The following is a 23,936-nucleotide window of genomic DNA, read 5'->3' as shown; positions in this document are numbered from 1 at the left end:
AATAAAGCAATACTAGCAGATGGTGGATACAAATACCATGAGTGATTCAGTGGAAAAATCTCCCAGATCTTGTTGGGGAAAGAGGAAGATGTATGTCTTTACTACGGTGGTGGTGGTGGTGGTTACATAAATTTAGATACAACAAAATGATAGGAGTTTAACACCAATGTCAGCTTCCTGCTTTTCATGTAAACAGTGGAAGGAACTGAGAGAAAAGTAGAGATACTTCTGTGTATTATTTTTTGTAACTTCTTGTTAACCTATTCATTAAGAAACTAATCCTGTTATTACATTTCTTGGGCATCATTCCCCGTTGAAACCTGATACTGGCATACACGAACATGTACATAAAATTTATTCATGAATATCTTTTTAACAAAAGACTGGTATATTACATCCTTGTTCTGAACCTTACATATACATTGGATCCTGCACAACCTTTTCCTGGATGTATAGTACTCTGTTTCATAATCATACCATAATGTTTTTCAATTCACTGATGAACATTGGTATCTTAACAAGGAGTTGAATTTAAATTTAATTTGGAAATTTTTACAATATGAAAGACCAAAATTTTTCACAGATTCAGGACCAGAATATCTTTTAATTAGAAGGAAGAAGACAAGTGGCAGAGGAGAAACTCTGGGAAATTTCCTGGGTTGAATGGACAGCAGAAGGCCTGTCGTTCAGATTTGCTGCCGGGTAGAAGTTCGCATAAGGGCAGTGAGCAGAACGCAGGGAGGTTGAAGGGGAGGAACTACTGAAATAGGAGGCCTTGCTCCAAACCAGCCTTCCCAGGGCTACAGCACAGATACACTCAAGTGTGTCCAGGCTAGGCACTGTGTCAGTGCGTGCCCATCTCCAGCCTCCCGCAGGGGACCCCTCCCAGGCGGATTCCGATCACCCCCTTCTCTCCCCCCCCCCCAAACGCACACTCCCCACCCCCGCCTCCAGCCCACGCGCTCAAGGGGAGCACACGTGGTGACCTGCCTGGGGCCGGATTCCCGGCTCCAGCTCCTCCTCCTCCCTCCAGCTCGCACTCGGCTTGCTGCAGTATCACGTGCAATCGCGCCGGGTGCAGGATGGCGGCGGCGGCCGCGGCGGCAGCAGCGCTGGGTGTCAGGCTCCGGGACTGCTGCAGCCGGGGCGCCGTACTCCTGCTCTTCTTCTCCCTGTCACCTCGGCCCCCGACCGCTGCTGCCTGGCTGCTGGGTCTGCGGCCCGAAGACACAGCTGGAGGCCGTGTATCCCTGGAGGGGGGCACCCTGCGCGCGGCCGAAGGCACCAGCTTCCTCCTGCGGGTCTACTTCCAGCCTGGGCCGGCGGTCCCCTCCGCGCCTGTGCCTGCACCCTCCCTGGCCCCGGGAGAGAACGGCACAGGCGATTGGGCCCCGCGGCTCGTGTTCATCGAGGAACCCCCCGGTGCGAGCGGCGTGGCGCCCAGCGCGGTCCCCACGCGTCCCCCGGGACCGCAGCGCTGCCGCGAGCAGAGCGACTGGGCGTCGGATGTGGAGGTCCTGGGGCCATTGCGCCCCGGGGGCGTGGCGGGCTCGGCCCTGGTCCAGGTGCGGGTGCGGGAGCTGCGTAAGGGCGAGGCGGAGCGCGGTGGCGCGGGCGGCGGCGGGAAGCTCTTTTCGCTGTGCGCCTGGGACGGGCGCTCTTGGCACCACCACGGCGCCGCCGGCGGCTTCCTGCTGCGCGTCCGCCCGCGGCTCTACGGCCCGGGTGGGGACCTGCTGCCGCCCGCGTGGCTGCGAGCGCTCGGGGCGCTCCTGCTGCTGGCCCTGTCCGCCCTGTTCAGCGGCCTGCGCCTGAGCCTGCTCTCGCTGGACCCGGTGGAGTTACGGGTGCTGCGGAACAGTGGCTCGGCCGCCGAGCAGGAGCAGGCGCGCCGCGTGCAGGCCGTGCGCGGCAGGGGGACCCATCTGCTCTGCACCCTGCTCCTGGGCCAAGCCGGTGCTAATGCCGCGCTGGCCGGTTGGCTGTATGCCTCGCTGCCGCCGGGCGTCGGGGGCACCGGGGAGGACTATGGCGAGGCGGGGGTTCACTTCCCGTGGCTGCCAGCGCTCGTGTGCACCGGCGCGGTGTTCCTGGGAGCCGAGATCTGTCCCTACTCGGTGTGTTCACGGCACGGGTTGGCCATCGCCTCGCACAGTGTGTGCCTGACCCGGCTCCTCATGGCTGCTGCCTTTCCGGTGTGCTACCCGCTGGGCCGCCTCCTGGACTGGGCGCTACGCCAGGAGATCAGCACCTTCTACACGAGGGAGAAACTGCTGGAGACTCTGCGGGCTGCGGACCCTTACAGCGACCTGGTGAAGGAAGAGCTCAACATTATCCAGGGCGCCCTGGAGCTGCGCACTAAGGTGGTAGAGGAGGTGCTGACCCCCCTTGGGGACTGCTTCATGCTGCGCTCCGACGCTGTGCTTGACTTCGCCACAGTATCCGAGATCCTCCGCAGTGGCTACACTCGCATCCCTGTGTATGAGGGCGACCAGAGGCACAATATTGTGGACATTCTGTTCGTAAAAGACTTGGCCTTTGTGGACCCGGACGACTGTACCCCGCTGCTCACAGTCACCCGTTTCTACAACCGGCCCCTGCACTGCGTCTTCAATGATACCCGGCTGGACACGGTGCTGGAGGAGTTTAAGAAGGGTGAGCAGTGGTCTTTATCCTTCCCTGGCTCCTATCCCCCTTCAAAGATACTGCCTTTCATAACCATGAGAGGCTTCAGGTACCCAAAGCAAAGCCTCTGATCTATGGAGCCAGAAACTCCAGCAAGGTCTGCTATTGGCTCCCTAGATATCACATGCTTCTCGACCTTCCTTGCAGCTGGCTGAGCCCCAGGCCTCTTCCACTCTCCTTGGCTCACCAGCTAAACCATATTCCTCATCCATTGTCTCCCAACTATAATTCTTTCTGCGGTCTGCTAAGCACCAGGTACTGTGAGGTTGAGCCCAGGTGAGCCGTGGGAGTTTATTGCAACCTCCCCACCCACTACAGGGCTCCCTCTATAGAATCCCACAGCCTTTGCCTCAGACTCCTAAAACTGAAAGTTCCCAGTTTCCAAAGAGAATGAACTCCATTGCTGGACAGCTCCAGCTCTGACAGTGTCTGCCATACCAGGAGCAGAAGAGCTGGTCTCTTTCGAGAGCCTCCCAGTTCTGCCCTTTGAGTGAAGAAGAAGAAACACCAGGCTCCTTAGACGTTCTTCTCCCTCTTTAACTCACTTGCAGCCTGACACACAGAATGACCAGGTTAGGGACTGAGAGTTAGTTGGGTCTTGGCACTTCCAGGAGCTCTACCTCTTCATAGTAGCGGGGTAGGTAGGGACTTAAGGAAGTATTTATTCGGAGGGAAGACCCGAGAAAATTTTCACCCAAATTAATGGGTTTCTTTCAACACCATCAGTATCTTCCCCATACCTCCTAACCTCAAACTGTGGTGCTATAGCAAGCTATATCCCCTTGACTGCATGTGTGGGTTTGTCTTTGGAGATTGCCTTCTGGGCCTGAGTACAAATTCACTCAAGAAAAATCAACCTGGATACTTTAGAGTTAGCTCTCTTGGCCTTGTGTTTGCCCTGCCCCTTATTTACCAGATCTGGCCCAGAGCTACCCCTAGTTTTTGTTTTTAATCAAGTCTACTTTGAGGGGTCACCATTGAAAATATTCAAAACACAGTCTCATGTTTCCCTGTCTCCCTCACCATTGGCTGAGCCCCAGGCCTCTTCCACTCCGCTCAGCTCACTGGTTGCCATATTCTGATTCATTGTCTCCCACTTGTGGTTTTTCCCTGAGGCTTACCAAGGCTTAAGTTTCTGCTGGGAGCAACTCCAGTTTGTTTGAGAAAGTGTGTCATTATCATGTAGTGCCAGAAGTATTTTTATTATTTTTTCTGATTATTTTATATAATGCATTATGATCATATTCACCATCATTCTTCCTCGTGACTCCCTCTGGATCCACCCCACCTACCCACTCTCTCAGCATCTTGTTCTCTTTTTCCCCATATCCACAAGAGTGTGGTCAACCTACCAGGGGCTACACCCTGAAAGAACACTGCTACTTCCTGCCCCCCAAGGCATCAACTGCCTATAGCTCCTCAGGTAAAGGTGGGGACTTTTATGAGCCCCTCCCCATCTAAGCTTAAGTGTTGACTGGCTTGATCTTATGCAGATCTTACGCAGGCAACCACAGCTGCTGGGAGCTCATGAGTGCAAAGGCCCTGTCATGTCCAGAAGACAGTTTTGCTCTGGTCCTCCCCAACTCCTAGGTTTTACAGTGTGTCTGTCCCCTCTTCTGTGATGGTCCTTGCACTTTAGGGCAGGTGATACAGATGTACCATTTATGACTGAGCACTCCACTAATACTTACTCTCTGTGCTTTGACCAGTTGTAAGTTTCTGTATTAACCACCATCTATAGTACAAAGAGACTTCTCTGATAAGGTCTGAGAACTACGCTAATCTATGAGTAGAGATACAAATTTAGAGGGCAGTTTGATACTAAGTCTATTTAGCAAAAGAATTGAATTCATGGTAGGTCTTCTCTCCTCCACCGGGGCCTGCAAGCTCTCCAACCATGTGTTCTTGAACAGATTTATAGTACCAGGCATGTTTCCTCCTGTGAAACAGGCCTTAAATCCAATCATAAAGCAATGTATTACCCCCATAACATCCATGCCACTATTGCATCCATGGGTCTATCTTGACACAATGAGTCATTATTTTGGTTCACGGGGCTCATAGCTGGGTAAGACTGTTGATGACTTTCCCCGCAGCGATCTGCATAGCACCTTCCAATACTCTGAAAAAAAAAACATGCAGAGAAGCCTCCTAGTCAGTACCCACTTGATTCCTCTGTAACTTGTGAGCAAAGTCTATGGTGTTTTCAACAATAGGGTCATACCATCAAATTCTAATACACTGCAATAGCCTGTAGTGTTTGGGGAGGGGGTCTCCAGGACAGCTCTAAATGAAGTTTCAAGGGGTGGTGTCCCACTGGATGTACAGAAATTTTTAGTTCAAAAAACATTTTTACTGAGACTGTGATTTCTTTCATCCACTCAGTATGTATTGATACATAGTTTTGGGTAACAGTGGAGGCAAGACTACCTTCAGGAAGCTAACAGTCAATGAAGTATCTAAGGTTAATAACAGCTGTCTTTTAGGAGCAAACTTTGTGTTCTAGGAAGAGTTGTTCAGAACAGCTGATATTGATTTAGAATGAGTCCATGTGCAGAATTTCCAAGTCCAGTCTGAAACAAGCTTGCTCATATTCTATTAAGCAGTCTATTATTAGACAGATCGTTAAAGAGAAGTAGGCCATAACAGCAAGCACTAGGCCAACAAAGGCATTTCTCTATCTTCTCAGAGCCCTGCTACTTCCGTGGAATGCCATCCTTGAACCCAAAGCATGGGGCTCACATGGGAACCTATTGGCAATGCAGAATTTCATGCCCTACTATAAATTTCCTGGATGAAAATCTGCATTTTTAATAAGTCCTTGTGTGACTTGAGTTTACATTAAAGTTGGAAAGGAATTAAACATCCTCAGAGAACCCTTAGTAACAGCTTGATAGACCTGCTTTGGGTAGGAGACGAGGAATCGTTAACAAGGAAGTTATATCAGGCTCTAAGCCACAGAACAGTGGCCAACTTATGACTTACGCTTGCACCACATGTTAGGAGAAGCAAGCCAAGTTAAACTGCTTTTCTTTAACATTTAAAAAATAACTTTTTTTAAGCTAGTCTTTAATAGCTCTTCCATTTCCCTCACTTCCTCGAATCTCAAGTAACTTAACCATCTAAACAAATCCCTTAGGAGGTGAAAGAGGAAAATGATTATATTAATAAAAGCAACAGTTGCCATTAATTGAGTGACAATTCTGCCAGGCACCACGCCAAGCCCTCTTTATATTCAGAACAGCCCTCCTGGGTGGGTCTTTAACTCCATTTTGTAGATGAAACAACTAAAGCTAAAATCGATAGCGTGACTTACTCAACTGCCCGTAGGCGATCACTGAACTGTGATTGAACTAGGGCTGTAGATGCCCAACACCTGTTTGTCTGCCACCCTGACTCTGGCTACTCTAATCCTGTCCCCGGGAAACCTGGAATTTCTGCTGTCAAGCATGGTGGTGAAACTGGCCTTTTTTCCTGACTTGCTACCCGTAGCTTTAGTCTCTTTGGGTTGAGAATGTAGCTTTAATAATTGTAATAACTACCACCATGAATATTCCACTTTAGGGTTCTGTCTACCTTATCTGATTCTACAGTTACAAAGACTGACCCTAAGACCCAGATAGTTATTCTTAGATTACCACTGAGCCTATGTAACCCAAATTCAAATACGGATCATATGACCCAAAGCTCTTGGTCTATGTAGGACGCTACCCCTGTACTTACCAGTTGTAAATCTTTAGGGGTGAAGAAAGGGAAAATGGTCTTTCCAGTGGGCATGCCTGCTTCACAAAAAGGAAATGGTATTTCTTCCCACATGACTGAGTTCCTTGATAGCAGAGAATGAATCTTATCCCTTGTCTCAGAACAAGCACAGGGACTATCGTGTAATCATAAGTAAACATTGACTGAGTAAGTAGTCATAGGCAAATTTCGTATTCCTGTGTTTGAGTGAAGGTGAATGAATACAAAATAATTGGGGCTGTCTACTGACCACTGCAAATGTCTCTTCCTTTTCCTCCAGTACAGACTGCACGGTCCCTCCAGTGTGCTAATTTAGAAATCACTCATATAACCCATCCTTGTCATATTAAACTTCATCTTGGTATGTTCCTTGGGAGCTGCCATACCCAAATACTGCAGCCTGGAGTGATCTCAGCAACAGAAATCCCTCTTCCCACTCTACTAGATGGTACAAGTCCCAGTTCAAGGTTCTGGCTAGCACAGTTCCTGACACATACTCTCTTCCTGGCTTGCATCTGTCTGCCTCTTTCTGTGTCTCCACACGGTCTGTCCTTAGTGGATTTGAAGAGAGAGCAAAAGAACTCTGGTCTCTCCTTAGGAAAACACTGATTATTAGTATTACATCCAGACTCTTGGACCTACATAATTTATCCCACTATTTCTTTGTGTAGATTAGTCATTGATTTTATTCAACAAGTAATTACTTTGTGCCGAGGGTATAGACATGGTAAAGAACACTGCCAATGTGACTGCTTGTCTGCATGAGGCTTCAACTCTACTGGAAGAAGAGATAGACATTAAATAAGTAAGGCTGAGACTCCTAGCGGAAGTGTGGTGCTGGTCCTGGCTTGGTCCTATTAAGACCATTGCATTGTGATGCTTATTCGGCATCTATCACAAATGATGTGTTAGCTGTGGTTAGCTATTACTCCGTTGTGAAAATGTCTCCTAAAAGGTTACACTTCTTCAACTCATTGTTTCCTTACAGCCTGTCCTCTCTAGTGTCACTAAAATCCTCTCTAGGTTTTCATCCTCTGTTTCAAGTCCTTCAGCAGCTTCCATCATCCAGAGGATAAAGTCTAAGCAGAGATGGAGCTGTCGGTACCCTGGTGACCTGCTGTCTGACCACCTTTACGGTCCCAGCACTCCCCCACTCTCTGCCACAGCTTTAGGTGCCCATGGCCTCGAATTCCATAACATTTGTGTCTTATCTGTTCCTTTCTCATACTGCATATGTCCTCAGGTTAGGAGCCGCCCTTTCTGGAGCATCTCTTATAAACCTCAGTTGTATCCAATTTTGTTGTTCTATATGCCTGTATAAGTGCATGGGTGTATGTTGTGTGCAAGAGAATAAATCAGGGTATCATTCCTTAAGAACACTGTCTACCTTATTTTGAGGACAGTATCTCTCATTTGCCTGGAGCTTGCCCGTTAAAGTAGGCTAGCTAACTCCTGAGCCCTGGGGATTCCTCTGCCTCTGCCTCTGCCTCTGCCTCTGCCTCTGCCTCTGCCTCTGCCTCCACTTCAGCCTCCCAGCACTGAGATTACAGTGTGGGTCACCATACCTAGTTGTCTTATATGGGTCTAGCTATTTAAGTAGGTCCTTGGGGTAACTGAGGTTATCATGTTTACAAGGCAAGCATTTTACCAATTGAGCTACCTCCCCAACTCACTCTATGTCTTGTTAAAGGAGCCATATGGATTCAGAGTCTTCCTGTGTCAGCCTTCTGCATGCTGGGATTACAAGCATTTACCACCACGTCTGGCTTAGTACATTATAAAGGATTTTTGAAAGGCCGACTAGATGACTGAGGAGCTAAGCTATAATATATAATGTAATAGATGAGTTCTGCAGAGCTCTAGTAAATGAATCTTTAATTGTCTTTAACCTAATAGCTTTGGCCTATAGAGCAGGACATATTAAACTTTAAATAGTAAAGGAAAAATACAGCCTATATTGTTTTTCTGTCTCTTTAGAAACAACTGTTACAATTCTTTTTAGTATTCAGTGTATTCTTAGACAAGACACAGTGATGTACATCTGTATTCACTCAGAAGAAGAGGCAGAAGGATCTCAAGTTCTAGGCCACTCTAGACTACATAGACCAAAATCTACAAAATCTACACCCGGAAGCCTAATGCCAAGAATAATATTCCATTCTCTTTGCAAGCTTAGCAGACTAACTCATCTTTCACCATGACTTTCCATGACATTCCAAGCCGTGAGTCATAGCTCAATATATAAATATATGTGTAAGACAAACCTATATGAAAACCATGAAGATAAAATACTATAACAGACATGTAAAGATGCAATTGGAACATGGAAGACAGAGCAATTGATTAAATAGCATATTTTGCTTTCATAAAAATTATACTGAAGTTTATAGACTTCTACACTTTATATAGGAAAAAAAATTAGACATAAAAAATAGAAGTGTTAAAACATGTAAAAATAATCCCATTATCAGGAGATAACTTTTTAAAGTTTTACTTTTATTTTCTGCATGTCTGTGTGTTTCCCTGCTTGTCTGTGTGTGCACCATGTGAGTGCACATGAGGTCAAAGGGGGCATCAGATACCCTGGAACTGGAAATACAGGCAGTTGTTAACAACCTAATATGGGTGCTGGGAGTGGAACCCAGGTCCTCCACAAGAGCACATGCCCTTAAATGCTGAACAATTTCTTTAGCTTTGCATGAAATAATTCTTACTATTATATTAAATATATACTGCACATAATCACTTCAATTTTTTTAAAAAAAATAAACAGAAAAAGCAGGAGCCTACTCTGATCTAACGTTCCAGTATAATTCCTAGAGTCATTCATTGGCTTATATATCATTTTTGCTACAGTTTTCTCAAGATTGAGGACTATAATTTGGGAAGCCTGGTTTATAATATGGACACTTTGAGGTTTATTATATTTAACATAAAGTTTACTCTATAGTAGACTAGTTTAAGTGAAAACTAACCCTGTGTAGACACAGAAAAGTAATGAAACTGAATTCTGAATTCCAAGTCCGTGGGCTTTATAGTGTTGATGGTTAACTCTGTTATATGATATATGGTCAAATAATAGCACGCTCTTTGCCACTCAACCCACCCATGCTGGTTCCTCTGCCTGAAGACTAGCATGGCTATAAAATGACCTATTGCTATCTTATGCACAGTCTTTGCTCGTCCATTGATTCATTCAAAGTTTTTCAAACTCTGAAGACAGGCACTTTATTATGTTCTGGGAATACGGTGATGACAGTCCTCGATTCCTGGCTCTTCTTTCAGAGGATCTTTCCCCAAAGTGTTTCCAACCACCAAGGAAATGTCCCTGCCCCGCTTGCAGATTCTAATTTTTTCACTGATGAATAATTGAAAAGTCAGTATTTTACCTCATACCCCAAATTCTGATGGAGTATGTCAGCAGGAAGAATTATCATTCCATTGGTTAATTCCATAGAAGTCTGTCAAAAACATTAATGCTTCAATTAGTATCATTGAGTTACAATATTGAAGTGCACTGGTAAAATTAAATGTAGGATGTTATTAAATATGTTAGCATTGCTAAATAATTAGTGGGATGTAGAATGAGCTGTGACCCACCAGAACAAACTGTAGACAAAGTAGAGTCTGTCGTGCACAGGGAGAAAGTAAAGGGAACCAAGAAAAATGAAAATAACTATGTAAGATGACAAAATTGTAGGTTTACTTTTCTATCTTAATATTTTCCAGTGTGGCAACATAACGGTTTCCTGCAATATTCTCCCTGCCCATGCCATCCCCCAAACCAGTCTGGCAAAAAAAAAAATAGATAACAACATAATCAGAGCCCAAAGAAACATTAAAGAACCTGAGTGGAATTCTAATTCCCAGTCTTTCTTTTTTTAGAGTTCGCCTTCCTTTCCCGGCCATGCCAGCTTTTGTTGTCAGGCTGCCTTTTTATCTAATCTAAATCCCACAGGCTGCAGCTAAATTCAATTTCTTCTTTTTATCATCTCTCCTGGGTTCTCTCTTATTCGAAAGATACTGTGTATTATTGTAGCTCAGCTCAGTTCCATGTTTAACCCCCCACAAGATGTATGTGGCCATGCTTCTAACTTCTTTCCAACCTCCGGGTTTCTTAGAAGAGGGTCTGCGTGTTCTCTTGGTTTCTCCCAAACTGATCTGCCTCTAGGCATCCCCTTAGACACTAGGAATCTTCAGTCCTCTCATTTTCTGCTTCAAGTTCCTTATCAGACTGAGATTCCTTCCCATTCTTTCCTGCCTACCTTCTGTGTATTGGTGGAACTTTGTTCTGTATGGGGATATAGTAACCAGGTAAGCATCATTGTGGGCTCTTGGGGCTTGCAGTTAAACAGAGAGAAGAACGCTAGCTGACAAATTATTACAAAATGGGTTGTAATTGGGACAAAAAGTATGTGGCAGGCAACCTCAGCTGGTTACTCCCCAAATATCTGACCTGAACCCTAGAGGATGGGAAGTAGTTTCTCCAAGCAAGAGGTCCCCAGAAGATGGAAGCAAATGTGCAAGGCTCTGAAGGAAGAAGGGAGTAGCAGCATCCAAGGTTCCCTCTGGGTTGTGCCCCACTTCAGGAAACCAGCCTTCCCTATGCCTGCCTGTGGCTGTCGACACCAGGCAACCCAGTTCAGTACTGTTCCCGACAGCACTGGGGCAATGGCAGACAGACGCAGATGTAAATATGGGAACACAAAGGAAGAAAGGGTCTTGGTACAAGGGGTCTTGGTTAAGAGGTAGCCTGGGGTACAGACAAGGGTATCTGAGAAGAGAAAGGAGCAATGAGTCCTTGGGTGATCTGAGAAAATTTCTCAGAAGGAAGTACAATTTTAACTTGGCCTTGAAAGAACTGTGATCAGCGATTGTGAAAGAAAAAGGCATTCCAGCTGAGGCAGGAATCTGAGCTAGGAAAAGACAGGCAGAACAGAGCCGACAATACATCTTAATGCTGCTAAAGCAATTCTCACAAGCCTGAATCTCTACCAAAATTGAAAACTAGGAAGAATGAAGCCTTTGCCACGAATAGTTTTTATTCCTCACGAATGCTAAAACAGCATGTTTCTTCCTTTCGACTGTGGTGGTTCCAAAATCACTTGTACCCATTCTTGCCTTAACTAAGGATCCTAAATATAACTCCATCTTTTTCTTGATGACGCAGGGCCATGAGAATACAGTTATTTAATGCTGCGTTATAACCAGCTCTCTGTCTACTCCTTATAGTTTTCTCTGTCCTCTGTGGTCAGCTGTTCGTTCTCCTTGAGTCCGTCTCAGGCAAATCCTGCCTCACCAAGCTCCTGCCAGGACCACTCTTGTTCTGTCCATCATCAACCCACAGTTTTCCTGTTCAGCTGAAAACCCAACTAAACATGTGGGTTATCAAACCATCTGCCTCAGATGCAAGCATTTTGATGAATGCTGGTTAAACAAGTGATATGTTAGACTTGGGCTGTGCACCTCAGATGCAGATTGATGCAGAGACCTGGGACACTTCCTTCTGGAGCCAGATTCCAAGCTGTGCAGCATCAGACCTCCGGATAATGAGCCCTTACTCTGCTATTTTTGTAGTGTTGCTTAGCAAGCCAAATTGCCAACTGGCTTTGATTCTAGTGACTAACAACTGTTTTTTCATGCCCTAGTGATGTTGGTTACCATGGTACTCTGGATGACAGAGTTGGCTTTTTCATAATTGCCTTTTAGTAGCTCAAGAGGTTTGTGTATGTGTGCGTGATAAAGGTGTTGATTATTCTTATTTCTCTAGAACAAAACGGTGACTTCAAAATGTGACTGCAATTCCTTGTTATTTTTAACCAGAAAAAAAAAAGAGTTTTATTTCTTTTATTTCTTTAAGTCAGTGTGACTGGTGTAGGATTAGTGGGGAAATTTTTTTGTCTTCTCTTTGAGATTTGTTAGAAGATGAATGACTGTATAGAAATGATAAGAACCACGGAGCCTGTGGCCTAGTAGCTCTTCCTTATCCCATTCCTGTGGGGTGCTCCAACATTAAGATAAAAACATTAGGGGTTCAGAGCTCTTAGTTAACACAGAGGCTGTAATTGTTGGCACAAATTAAATTTCTGGGGTCAGTAAGATGTCTCAGCATGTAAAAGTGCTTGTCTCCAGACCTAATGACCTGAGCTCCATCCCAAGGATCCACATGATGGAGGCTGAAGCCAACTCCTGCAAGTTGTCCTTTGACTTCTGCACCATGGTACCTGCACGTTCATGTCCCTCCCTTCCCCGGTCAATCCATAAAACATTCGTAAATATGTTCTCATCAAACAGAGGCACCCTGTAAACGTCAAACTGTTCTTGTAGCCTGAGATTATTTAGACTTAGTATAAAATTTTAGAAAAGACTTTGGTCCCAACTTTTAATTTTTACACTTTATTTATTTATTTATTTATTTATTTATTTTGAGACTGGGTTGACCTTGAATTCCAAATCTTCCTGCCTCAGCCTCCTAAGTGCTAGATTTACAGGCATTCACCACCTTGATTTTAAGAAAGCAAAAACTGAAGCCTTGAAAGAAAACTAATAAAAAGAGCAGTGATAATCCCTCATGGTTACAGAGCTTTTACATTTGTAAAAATCCTTTCAAAACAGAAACTCAGTTTTATGCACTATGACCATGATGTCAGCATTTGTTTTAAATCTCCATTGTGTGGAAAAGGCATACAGTCCGTGGCAATCTAGTGTCTAGGGTTAGGATTAGGCCTAGGTTTAGTTTGGGCCAGTTTTTCTCATACATAGTTGTGTGTAAGAACCACTTGGGATCTCAGCGAAATGCAGAGTCTACCTCTGAGGACTAGGGTGGGGCCTGAGCTTCTGGAGCTAGAAACAAGTCTCCAGGTGCTGTCGGCCTTCTGAGCCAAGGACTGCATTTTGACTAGCAAGTGTCAAGAACAGTGGTCCTCGAGGTTCCGAGTGTGTAAGAATCTTCTTCAGAGTTCGTTCTTTTAGATTGTCTGTACCCTCACCTCACCCTGCAATCCTGATCCTGAGCCTCAGAAGTGGGGGTCCTGGAACAAGTACCCGGGCAGTGGTCACGTGGTTGCTAAGGAGTCAACGAGTGCTGCCTGGCAAACGCTATGGGGATGCCATAAAGAGCTTAACGGAAGCCTCCGCGTTTTACAAGGTGAAGGCCATGAGAGCCGCAGAAACCATAAAATTACTTCTGCTTCCCTATTCATGCTCTCTGTTACCAAGCAATATGTCCTCCTCCCAGCTTCTATTTTCACCTTACCAAAGTGCTGTGGCTATTTTTGAAACAATGAGGAATCAGATCAATTATTGGCTGTTTTCTCCTGGCACAGGAAGTATGCTAACAGGGTCCAGGAAAGTTCTCTGAGGGCCAAGCCTAAAGCACCTTTAGCAGAACAGATAACCCTACCCCGCAAATCAGGGGCTCTATCTCAGAACCCGGATTAGGCATAAACCCCACCCAAACATCTGTTTTCTCTTGAGAGTTCCTTTATTAAGCAGGGAAGAAAAGTTAAAGTGGCAGCTTTCTGACTCGGGCAGCAAAACAATAGCCAATGACCTTGCAGGTGTCCTTTTGAAGAGAAAAGGGGGAGGTCTGTGTTAGAATGGGATAGGATGTGGTGCTATATTTTGATTCAAAGCATATTAATTAGGTGAACCAAAGGGGGCTTTTACCTTGATAGCAGGATCTTGGTAGTCAGCCTGGGGAGTCAGTCAGGAGGAGGAAGTGACCAAATAAGGGGAAAGACCTTGGTGGCTCACCACAGGAAGGTAGCCTAACAGTTTTTAGCAAGACCAAGGGAACTGGGAGCAGGGCAAGGCCTGCCAGAGCCACCTGCTCCAGTGGGCTAGTGTTTTTTCAGTTCAAGTCCTTGAAGACTAGGGCTCTTTGTTTGTGCTTTTTCCAGTACAAACATGTAATGTAAAATTTCTTTACCCAACAATAGGTGTCTGTAAACCAAGCCTTCCAGCCTCAGCAGTGTTGAATTCTGGGCAGGATAAGGCTTTGTTGGCCTTGAGGAAGCTATCTTGTGCATAATAGGATACTTAGCCTCTTCCTTGGTTTCTACTCACTCAATTATAACCTCAGGTTGTAACAGACAACTTGTCTCTAGGCATTGCCAAATGCTGTCTGGGGAGTAGGGTATTGGGGAGTAGGGTGTGAGCAAAATTGCCCCCAGTTGATAACCAGTCTGTAAATATACTGTCTGAATATGTAGTTGACTGTCAACGGGATCTGCCTTGTACTTTGGATGTTGATGCCAGGTGATTGTAGAAACTTATACAAAGAATTACCAATACCCAGTATTAGGAGCACAACTGGGGTTTCTGGAGGGGAAAAAAAAAAACCTAGTTGACTTATAGTAGTGGAGAATTGAATTATCTCAGACATATCAAGAGCCTAAGAGGGTGATACCTCAAGCCTGCCTCAGAAGTGACTGGTATAAAAGTCACAAAAGATGTCTTCCTATGCTCAGCATTAACATCACCAACTGCTTTCTGCTTTGTGTCAACAAAAATATTATAGCTACCCCATGTCACATGAGAGAATGCATTACATAACTTATGGCTACAACATCCTTGGTTTCAGAAAGTTCTTCTCTTTCCTGTGAAGACTCAGTATCTGAAAGCAGATGCTGAAAGGGACTAGAGTTTGGTAGACATCTCAGTAGTTCCCTCCCTGCTTCATAGGTGTCAGAGAGCTATAGTGACACAAATCTTTCCCCTAAACTGCTGTGTTAGCCTGTATTAAAATAACCTATAAAGCTGATTGAACTATAGATCACTGTAATGAACCCTGGGGATTCTGATTTAGGTAGTCTGGGGCAGTACCTGATAACTTGTGTTTCCAGCTAGTTCAGAGACACTGTTGCTGCTGGTCTAGAAATCAAACTTGGAACATGGTTTCTATAAATAAAAATAGTGGTTTTCAATTTAGGGAAAGCAGGGATTACCTGGGGATCCTTTTGAGCACTGATGTGGTGGTCTTTGCATTGAGCAGCACTGGAGCTAAGATATCTGCGTGTGGGATCTCGTGTGTAGAATATGTTCAAAGTTTGGAGTAATTTTCACGCAAAGCCAATCGTGAAAGCCTCTGAATTAGGTGAAAGGGTTCAAAGCATTGGGAGTGAAGGGATCTTACCCTTGGTACCGTTTAATAGAGAGATCACCATAAATCCCACTTAATCCTAAAGAAGTGTGGTTTAAGATCCTTTGACTTCATTAAGGTTTACCTCTCTAGCTTCAACACCACCATTCTGGTGCTGTGTTCCAAGTAAGGGTCAAGCTGTGGATGCACATTCTCTACTTTTTGTCTCATTAGGATGTCGGTAGCGTCGAATCCAGAGACTTTAAATGAGATAAAGGAAGGATAATTCACAGCAACAAACCTATAGATGGATAAAGGATCCCAGAGCTTCTAGAAGTCAAGAAAAGAGAAGTGCTGGTGAACCATGCCATCAGGGCAGGGGTAGGCTTCTGTAGTGTCCAGACGCAGGGTCAAACCTGATCCCAGAGTGTGTGCTTACCATTTTCTAAGTAGGATACTAGTGAACCCAAGGTAAAATGTAATGTTTTACAATTCAGAGACAGATATAGACTTTGTTTTAAGGAAATCCACTGGAGAAGCAGACAGATTACTGTGAGTTCAATGCCAGTCTGGTCTACAGAGTGAGTGCCAGGCCAGCCAAGACTACATGGTGAGATCCTGTCTCACAAAAATAAATAAAATAAAAAGAGGAAGAAGGAGAGAGAGAGAGAGAGAGAGAGAGAGAGAGAGAGAGAGAGAGAGATAGAAGAGAATATTGGCAGGGCTGGGAAGATGGCTCAATTGGTAAAGTTCTTGCTACTCAAGCATGAGGACCTGAATTTGAATCTCCACGACCCTTATGAAAAGCAGTGTGTAGCTGTGGCAGAGAGAAGAGGATTCCTGAGGTCGGCCAGCTAGTCTTACTAAATTGATAAATTCCAGGTTCAGTGAGAGACCTTGTCTCAGAAGAATAAAGTGGACAAGAATAGCAGAAGACACACAGTGTGACCTCTGGCCTCCATATGCATGCATTTACACATACACAGGCACGGTGCACGTGGGAGGGGGAGGGAGAACGTGGATTAAAGTAAAACCCACTTTACCTCTCAACTCAGCCTAGAGGTTTTCTATCGATGTCACAGTTGTATGTTCAAGGGACATGTAAAAAATGCCTCAAATGTAGTAACTAGCATTGGAGTTTCTGACTGAAGGATTACTCTTGCCTCTGGTGTATCATAATGAGATACAGTATGCCCATGCACTTACTGACTTAAAGATGGTTACATTGGCTATTCTTAGAAACAGAAGGGGTTGTTATGCCAGGCCCCATTGCTTTGAACATGGATGGCCAAGGATGTGCAGAGCAGATCCTTCAGCTGAGCATCCTCCTCCACAGCTGCAGCTGGGCATGGCTTTGCTTTTCTGCACATGGTGCCTTGTTAGCAGTCATGGTTCTAAAAGAACACTGCCTGCCCTAGGAATATGGCCACCACGTGAGAGGGGGACTACATAATGAAAGTTGAAAGGGGAGCTAACTTGTTAAAGATTATACATAGGATGCATGTGTCTTAGTGGGTTTGAAAGAAAACCGGGGCCTATAAAATCATTCCTCACTCACTCCTTAGGAAATTCATGAAGTTCTCAAGAATATCTCGCCCATCCCAAGGCTCTTCTGGAAAGCCTCTTGAGAAACTGGAAAGTTCTATATAATTATAATTGTCATTGACCTAAAGTGTCTGACAGATATGTGTAGAGAGAAGTTTCTGTCCTGCCCAGTCCTGCAGACATTCAATCCCAAATAAACACACAGAGGCTTATATTAAATATAAATTGTTTGACCTATTGTTCAGGCTTATTGCTAAGAAGCTCTTATGACTTAAATTTACTCATAATTCTTGTCTATGTTTAGCTCCGTGGCTTGGTACTTTTTCTCAGTAAGGCATTCTTAGATTGCTTCCTCTGCATCTAGCTGGTGAATGACACTGTGCCTTTCCTCATCCCAGAATTCTCCTGGTTCCACCTATACTTCCTGCCTAGCTACTGGCCAATCTGCATTTTATTAAATCAATACATGTTGACAGAGGTTTTCTGTCCTGTCCGGTTCCCACAATCATTAAGTCCCAAAGAAATCACACAGAGGTCTATATTAGGTTATAAACTGATTGGCCCATTAGCTCAGGCTTCTTATTAACTCTTTTTTTAAAATATTTATTTATTTATTATGTATACAATATTCTGTCTTTGTGTATGCCTGAAGGCCAGAAGAGGGCACCAGACCCCATTACAGATGGTTGTGAGCCACCATGTGGTTGCTGGGAATTGAACTCAGGACCTTTGGAAGAGCAGGCAATGCTCTTAACCTCTGAGCCATCTCTCCAGCCCCCTTCTTATTAACTCTTACAACTCATATTAGCCCATTATTCTTACCTGTGTTGGCCACATGGCCCAGTACCTTTTTCAGTGAGGCAGTCACATCTTGCTTCTCCTGTGGCTGGGGTCACACTGCCAACTAAGCTTTCTTCTTCCCAGAATTCTCTTGTTCTCATTGACCCGCCTCTACTTCCTGTCTGGTTGTCCTGCCTATACTTCCTGCCTGGCTATTGGCCAATCAGCATTTGTTTAAAATATAATTCACAGAATATAAACCATTGTCCTACACCAAATACGAGTGACAAATCTTTACAGTGTACAAGAGCATTCTCCCATTTTCCTACAAAGTTAGGGACAAGCTGAAAGTAATGGGCTTGTAGTAGTATGAAGACATTTGAGAGTTCCTGCTAGTCAGGAGAAGAGGTCATAGTCTGAGTTCATGGAATCTCATGGGGAAGAAGGCAAATGTAAGCCACTCTTCCAAACACAGCATTGAACCACTGAAGAACAAATAGCCAACATTTGCTGAGAAAAAAAAAATGGACACACTAGGCTATTAGAGCTCTGTCACTCTAAGTTCGCCATAGTCTGTGAGTTTTCGGCACTCTTTAGCCATCTCTGAGAACTGATGAGATCTCGGATAACAGAAAGGACCCTCCTAAGCCCAGCTCTTCAAATTCTCTCTGCCATCTGCGAGCAAGCCCATGTCCCTGTTCATCACTATCCCCCTCTCCAGAAGAGCATAAATGATATCTCCTCATGCCTCTAGTCTCCTATGGCCTTATTTATGTCCACTTTCGGTCACCACATCCTAGAGCACTAAATGATAAAATGCTGTCAACAACACTCCCTGGCACAATTCCCCAGTCCAAACCCCATTGCTCTTTTATTTCGATACATTCCCCTTCTGAAGCTGCTTCTGCCTCCCACCTTCATGTGATTGTGGCTTTGAGCTTTGCTAACTTCCTGTTCTTTTAACCATGACTTATTGGAGCTTTTTATTCAGCTAGCTTTTTTCAAAAGAAATTTTCATAGAGATATAATTCACATATTATAAAATTCATTCCTTTAAGCATATAATTTACATTTTCAGTATACCCACAGAATTATGCAGACATTGCTTCCATCTAACTCTAGAATTTCCTTATACCAGAAAGAAATCTTGAACTCAGAAGCAATTCCATTTTCTTCTTTCCACCATTTCTGGCTGTCACTAATCTAGTTTCTTCCTCTGTAGGTTCGCCTATTGTGGAAATTGCATGTGAATGGAGTCATATAGCAAGCAGCCATTTGTGCCTGGCTTCTCAGACTTACCATGTCTCAAGGCTCATCTGCTTTATAGCATTACTTGATTCTTTTTGTGGCCAAACAATATTCCATCATATAGATTTACCACATTTTATTTGCTTAGAAATGTGTGTTGTTGATTCTTTTGGTCCATCATTAATAATGTTGGCCATACATTTTCATTTGTGTAGGAGTGGAATTGCGGGACCCTGTGGTAATTTATGTTTAGTATTTTGAAGAACTTCCAGAGCAGTACAGCAGTGATAGAGGATCCTCTCCACCTCTTGAGGTTTGTTTTTTCTTATAGCCATCCTAGTAGGTACGTAATGATACTTCATTCCATTTGATTTGAATTTCCTTAATGATTATGATTATGTGTTCAGCATTTTTTACATGCTTATTGATCAGTTATGTATCTTCCTTGGAGAAGCACCTATTTAAACCATTTTTAATTCTTAGCTGTAATTTTTAACTGAGTTGTCTTTTCATGAGATTGAATATTTCTTAATATATTCTAGCGATAGGTCATTGAACAATTATGTATATCCAATGTTTGGCACCTGGAGTGTATATGATAAATAGTGGTTTCTGTAGTAACCTGTAACTGGAGGTTTCTCTCCTGCTTGCCAGTTCCCGAATAACCACTCTGAGGCTTAATAGTAATAACAAACTGTTTGTCCTATTAACTCAAGCTTATTATTAGCTAGCTCTTACAACTTAACCCATTTCTACTATTCTATATTTTAACCACGAGGCTTATGTCTTGTTGCCTCACATCTTGCTTCCCCATTGGCTGCTGGAGTCTCCCTGACTCTGCCTTCTTTCTCCCTGTCTCTTTGCCTGGATTTCCCACCTGGTTCTATTCTGCCTGGCTATTGGCCAAATCAGCTTCTTTATTAACCAATTGGTAATAAAACATATTCACAGCATACAGAATGACATCCTACATCAGTAATAATTATAATAATAACCATTGTCCTAGCTGTAAATAAGAACTATTTATAGGGTATCATGGCAGGAATGAGGGGGTGAGTAACTTTTCTGTGTCTACAGACTGACTTCTCATAAGACCACCTACAACACTCCTTCCTGGGCCAAGGAAAAAAGGGGGATGCAGAATAAGGCCAACTTTTGTAAGAGAAGTGTCTTTACCTTATGTGTGTTTACCATTGACACAGCTGGTTATCTCCCTATTGTATTAGTTCAAAACAGAGTTTTTATGATTATCAACCCATCTCCTACCCCAGCCTGTTCCTAAAAAAGACTGCTTCCTTCATTTGTTTGTTGATTCTATGACTGTGAGGGGAAATTTTTACCATTTTATTAGTGCGTATTAATCGTTCAAAATGATGAGCTTCATTGTAACCTTTCCTATATACACATTACATACACAATCACATCCACAACTCCAAAGGGTATCTCAGAGAATGGTTGTAAAATGTTTCTAAATAGTTCACTTAGGTGCTGTGTCTCAGTGTCTTGAAAAACTTATAAGTAAAGTTTAAAATTCTTTCATAATCCTCAGATTGACCTTATAAGATATAGGACCTTTTTTAAAAAAAAAATGTATCTCAGCCAGGCAGTGGTGGCGCACTCCTTTAATCCCAGCACTCGGGAGGCAGAGGCAGGCGGATCTCTGTGAGTTCGAGGCCAGCCTGGTCTACAAGAGCTAGTTCCAGGACAGGAACCAAAAGCTACGGAGAAACCCTGTCTCGAAAAATCAAAAAAAAAAAATGTATCTCGTTTGGGGTGGGTATGCCTGTCTTCCTGGGTATGAATACTACGGCATGCGTGCAGAGGTCAGAGCACAACTTTGGGTGTCTATAGTGTAGAAGTTATTTTTAAAACCATAAACTCTTTTCATTTATTTATTTCCAGCATATGAACCAGCCACATCAACTGTGGAAAGTGTGGCTGTATTGTTTGCATTCTGAGCTCCACGGCACAAAAGACATCCAATTAGAGAAAGCAGTTTTTGAGAAGCCGGTTTTCCCAGATTTCCCAGGATGCTGGTCATTTTGTTTAGTCATCTGCTAGCACATGTTCGTAGAAAAGTGAGAACAGGTGCCATAAGTTTAAGAAAAATGTGTTGGAAGGTTTTTTATCTTTAAGTTGCACACATTCTAACAATTAGCATAATCTAATTTAAGCTACAGAACAGTCCAGTTGGGGAGGATACAGCTGTTTCCTAGGGTAATTTTCTGGAGCACTGAGGCAGGCTTGAAATCCTAATTTAAACCTACAGCCTACTACCAGAATTAAAGGCTCTTGGCAACATATGTCGTACCAGCTTTGTGCTTTTATTTGAGCTCCAGCCTAGTTCAATTCCTCAAATATCTATTTATAGGTGAAAGACTCTGTTTAAAGATGTGACCCTTTGTCCTGAAGGAGCTCACCCTCTGAGAGAGTTACACTAATGCAGGACAACACAGCCACTAGCCACAAGGAGCAGGGAGCTGCAGTGGTGCCAACGGCTTCATCAGAGCCCAAGGCAGCAGGAGATGGGCTCTGATTCAGAATGGGGTCAGTCCGGGATGGCTTCTCCTGAAGCTGTAGCCTGAAGGGCCAACAGAGATGGGGTAGGGGAAGGCCATACCATGAGCTCTTAGGAAGGGTACAGGGCAGAAACTTAGGAAGTGGGATTTGTCTGGAATGCCCAGAGGGCAGACTGCTGCCGGTGGTGTGTAGCCTAGCAGATCAAATACTGGGAAGAGTCTCAATGTACAGGCTTAGGGAGAAGGCAGGGAAATTTTAGAGACCATTCATGGTTGGTGAAAATACTGTCTTTCAAATTTCATTTCCACTTCAAATCCCAAGGAGTGTCTGTGTCTTTAAATTGTGATCGCGGTGCTGTTAAACCCAATTGCCAATTGATGAAATCTGGAATCTCCTGGGAGATGGGCCTCTAGGGCTACCTATGAGGGTTTATCTTGATTGGGTTGGTGGGAGTGGGCAGAGTCACCTGTGGGTGGCACCATTCCCCAGGCTGGGATCCTGAACTGTGCAGAGCGGAAAGTGAGCTAAATGCAGCAGGCATCTTTCTTTGCTTCTTGACCAAGGGTGCACTGGTCCCCAAGGTCCCACTGCTGTTACTTCCCCACCTTGATGAGCTGGAACTCAAACAGTGAGGGGAAATAAACCCCTTTTCCCTTGAGTTGTTTTTGCAAGTGTTTTCTCACCGCAGTAGGAAAATTAAATAGCTAATTATACTTCTGGAGAACTGACTGCCTCATTTTATTCTTAAATAATACTTTTAGCAATAAGAAGGCGAAAGTTGTTGGGGGTCTTTTCCAAGGCCAACTCATCTGTGCCAGTCCCTCAGATTTTCTCCTTAGATATGTCTTGTAGCTAAGAAAAAGGAACCACTCGGGTCTACATTTTAGAAACAGGAATTGGGTCTGCACTATAAAAGGAGACACACTTGACATGAAGGAGAGCTGTTAGAAATACTTCAGCCAGGCCTAGCAGCAAAGGCCCATAATAATCCCAGTTTTTCAGAAGGCAGGAACATCACAAGTTCAAGACTAGCCTGCATAACTTAGTGAGACCTTGTCTCAAAATAATTTTTTTTAAATATGGAGTTTGGACCTCCAAAAGATAGCTGAGCCCCTTGTTCACTGCAGCACCATTTAAGTAACCAGGATTGGAAATTATAGAGAATAAGTCAGTAGATAAAGACTCTCTCTCTCTCTCTCTCTCTCTCTCTCACACACACACACACACACACACACACACACACACACACAAATGTTTACATTCAAAATAGGCCTCTGAATTGTCTATGAAGATGTCTAGGAAAAATATTTTGCACTGTGCTTATGTGCAGTCTTTTCAACATGAGCTAAACTTCTAAGACTAAGTCAACCCCTGCAGAACTTAGGAAGCAGTTACAACACACCCTCCGTTGTTCTCATCCCTAACAAACAAGTCAGAAAAGTTGCAAAATGATAGTCGCTGTGTTTTCAATTCATTTGAGAACTGAAGACACAGGAAAGGGAAAGAGAAATTACTGGGAGGGAGAAGGGGGGCAGAGAAAGGGGGAGTAAGGAGATTACATATGAACTGGGCGTGTATAAATCAAGTTTCCTGTCAGCATGCCCTCAGTACTCAATAACACTGTGTTTTCTTTGTATCAGGTATTATAAACAATAAAACGAAAATATATATAACCTTAAAATAATGGGGTTGGGGATATAGCTCAGCAATAGAGTGCTCACCTAGCACATGTGAACCCTAGATCCAATTCTATCAGGAGAAAAGGAGGAAAGGGACAGCCTTAGGTTAGGACTGAAGCCAGCTCCTGGGCTGCAGTCCAGCTCTGCCGCTTTTAGACTGTGCAACCCGAGGCCTATCACTAACCCGACTCGTGCCTCAGTTCTGTGCACAGTGAGTGTAACATTGCTCCTCACCTCAGGGCTCTTTTGAGGATTAAATAACTTGGCGGGTGTTGAGTGTTACAGATAATGTCTGGCATGTAGTAAGAGCTCGATAAATGTTAGCAGCTGCTAAGTCGTTAGGCAATAAAAACAAAACCCCTGCAATGTTAGAATGCTCGTCTCTGTGGCAAGTTCCTAGTATTTAACTTAAACAATGAAGGATCTGTTTGGTTCATAGTTTCGTCCTGTCCCTGTGGGGAGGCATGGTGACGGGAGAAAGAGCAGCTCCCATCATGGCGGCCAGGAAGCAGAAAGAGAATGGTTGTGGATGCAGTCTTTCTCCTTCTTCCCTGCTATCCCATCTGGGATATCTGAGACATGTGCCACAGGCATTCAGAGTGGATCTTCCTCCTTCTGTTAATCCTTCCTACAAATGCCTTCATAGATTTACCCAG

General features: G+C 44.1%; 1 protein-coding gene across 2 annotated transcripts in view; it reads left to right on the top strand.

The window, feature by feature from the left end:
• Positions 1–1,066: 1,066 nt before the first annotated feature.
• Positions 1,067–23,936, top strand: part of Cnnm1 (cyclin and CBS domain divalent metal cation transport mediator 1) — a 59,436-nt gene continuing 36,566 nt past the window's right edge. For both annotated transcript variants that reach the window (XM_041661445.1, XM_041661444.1), the window contains exon 1: positions 1,067–2,655. In XM_041661445.1, coding sequence (XP_041517379.1) covers positions 1,083–2,655 — 1,573 coding nt within the window. In that variant the 5' untranslated portion in view covers positions 1,067–1,082. The remainder of the gene's footprint in view (positions 2,656–23,936) is intronic.

The sequence above is a fragment of the Microtus oregoni genome, unplaced genomic scaffold (assembly GCF_018167655.1).
Source record: "Microtus oregoni isolate MIOR12 unplaced genomic scaffold, Mior012 000012F_ref0000307, whole genome shotgun sequence".
Lineage (NCBI taxonomy): Eukaryota > Metazoa > Chordata > Mammalia > Rodentia > Cricetidae > Microtus > Microtus oregoni.
This window is presented reverse-complemented; position numbering and strand designations above follow the sequence as displayed.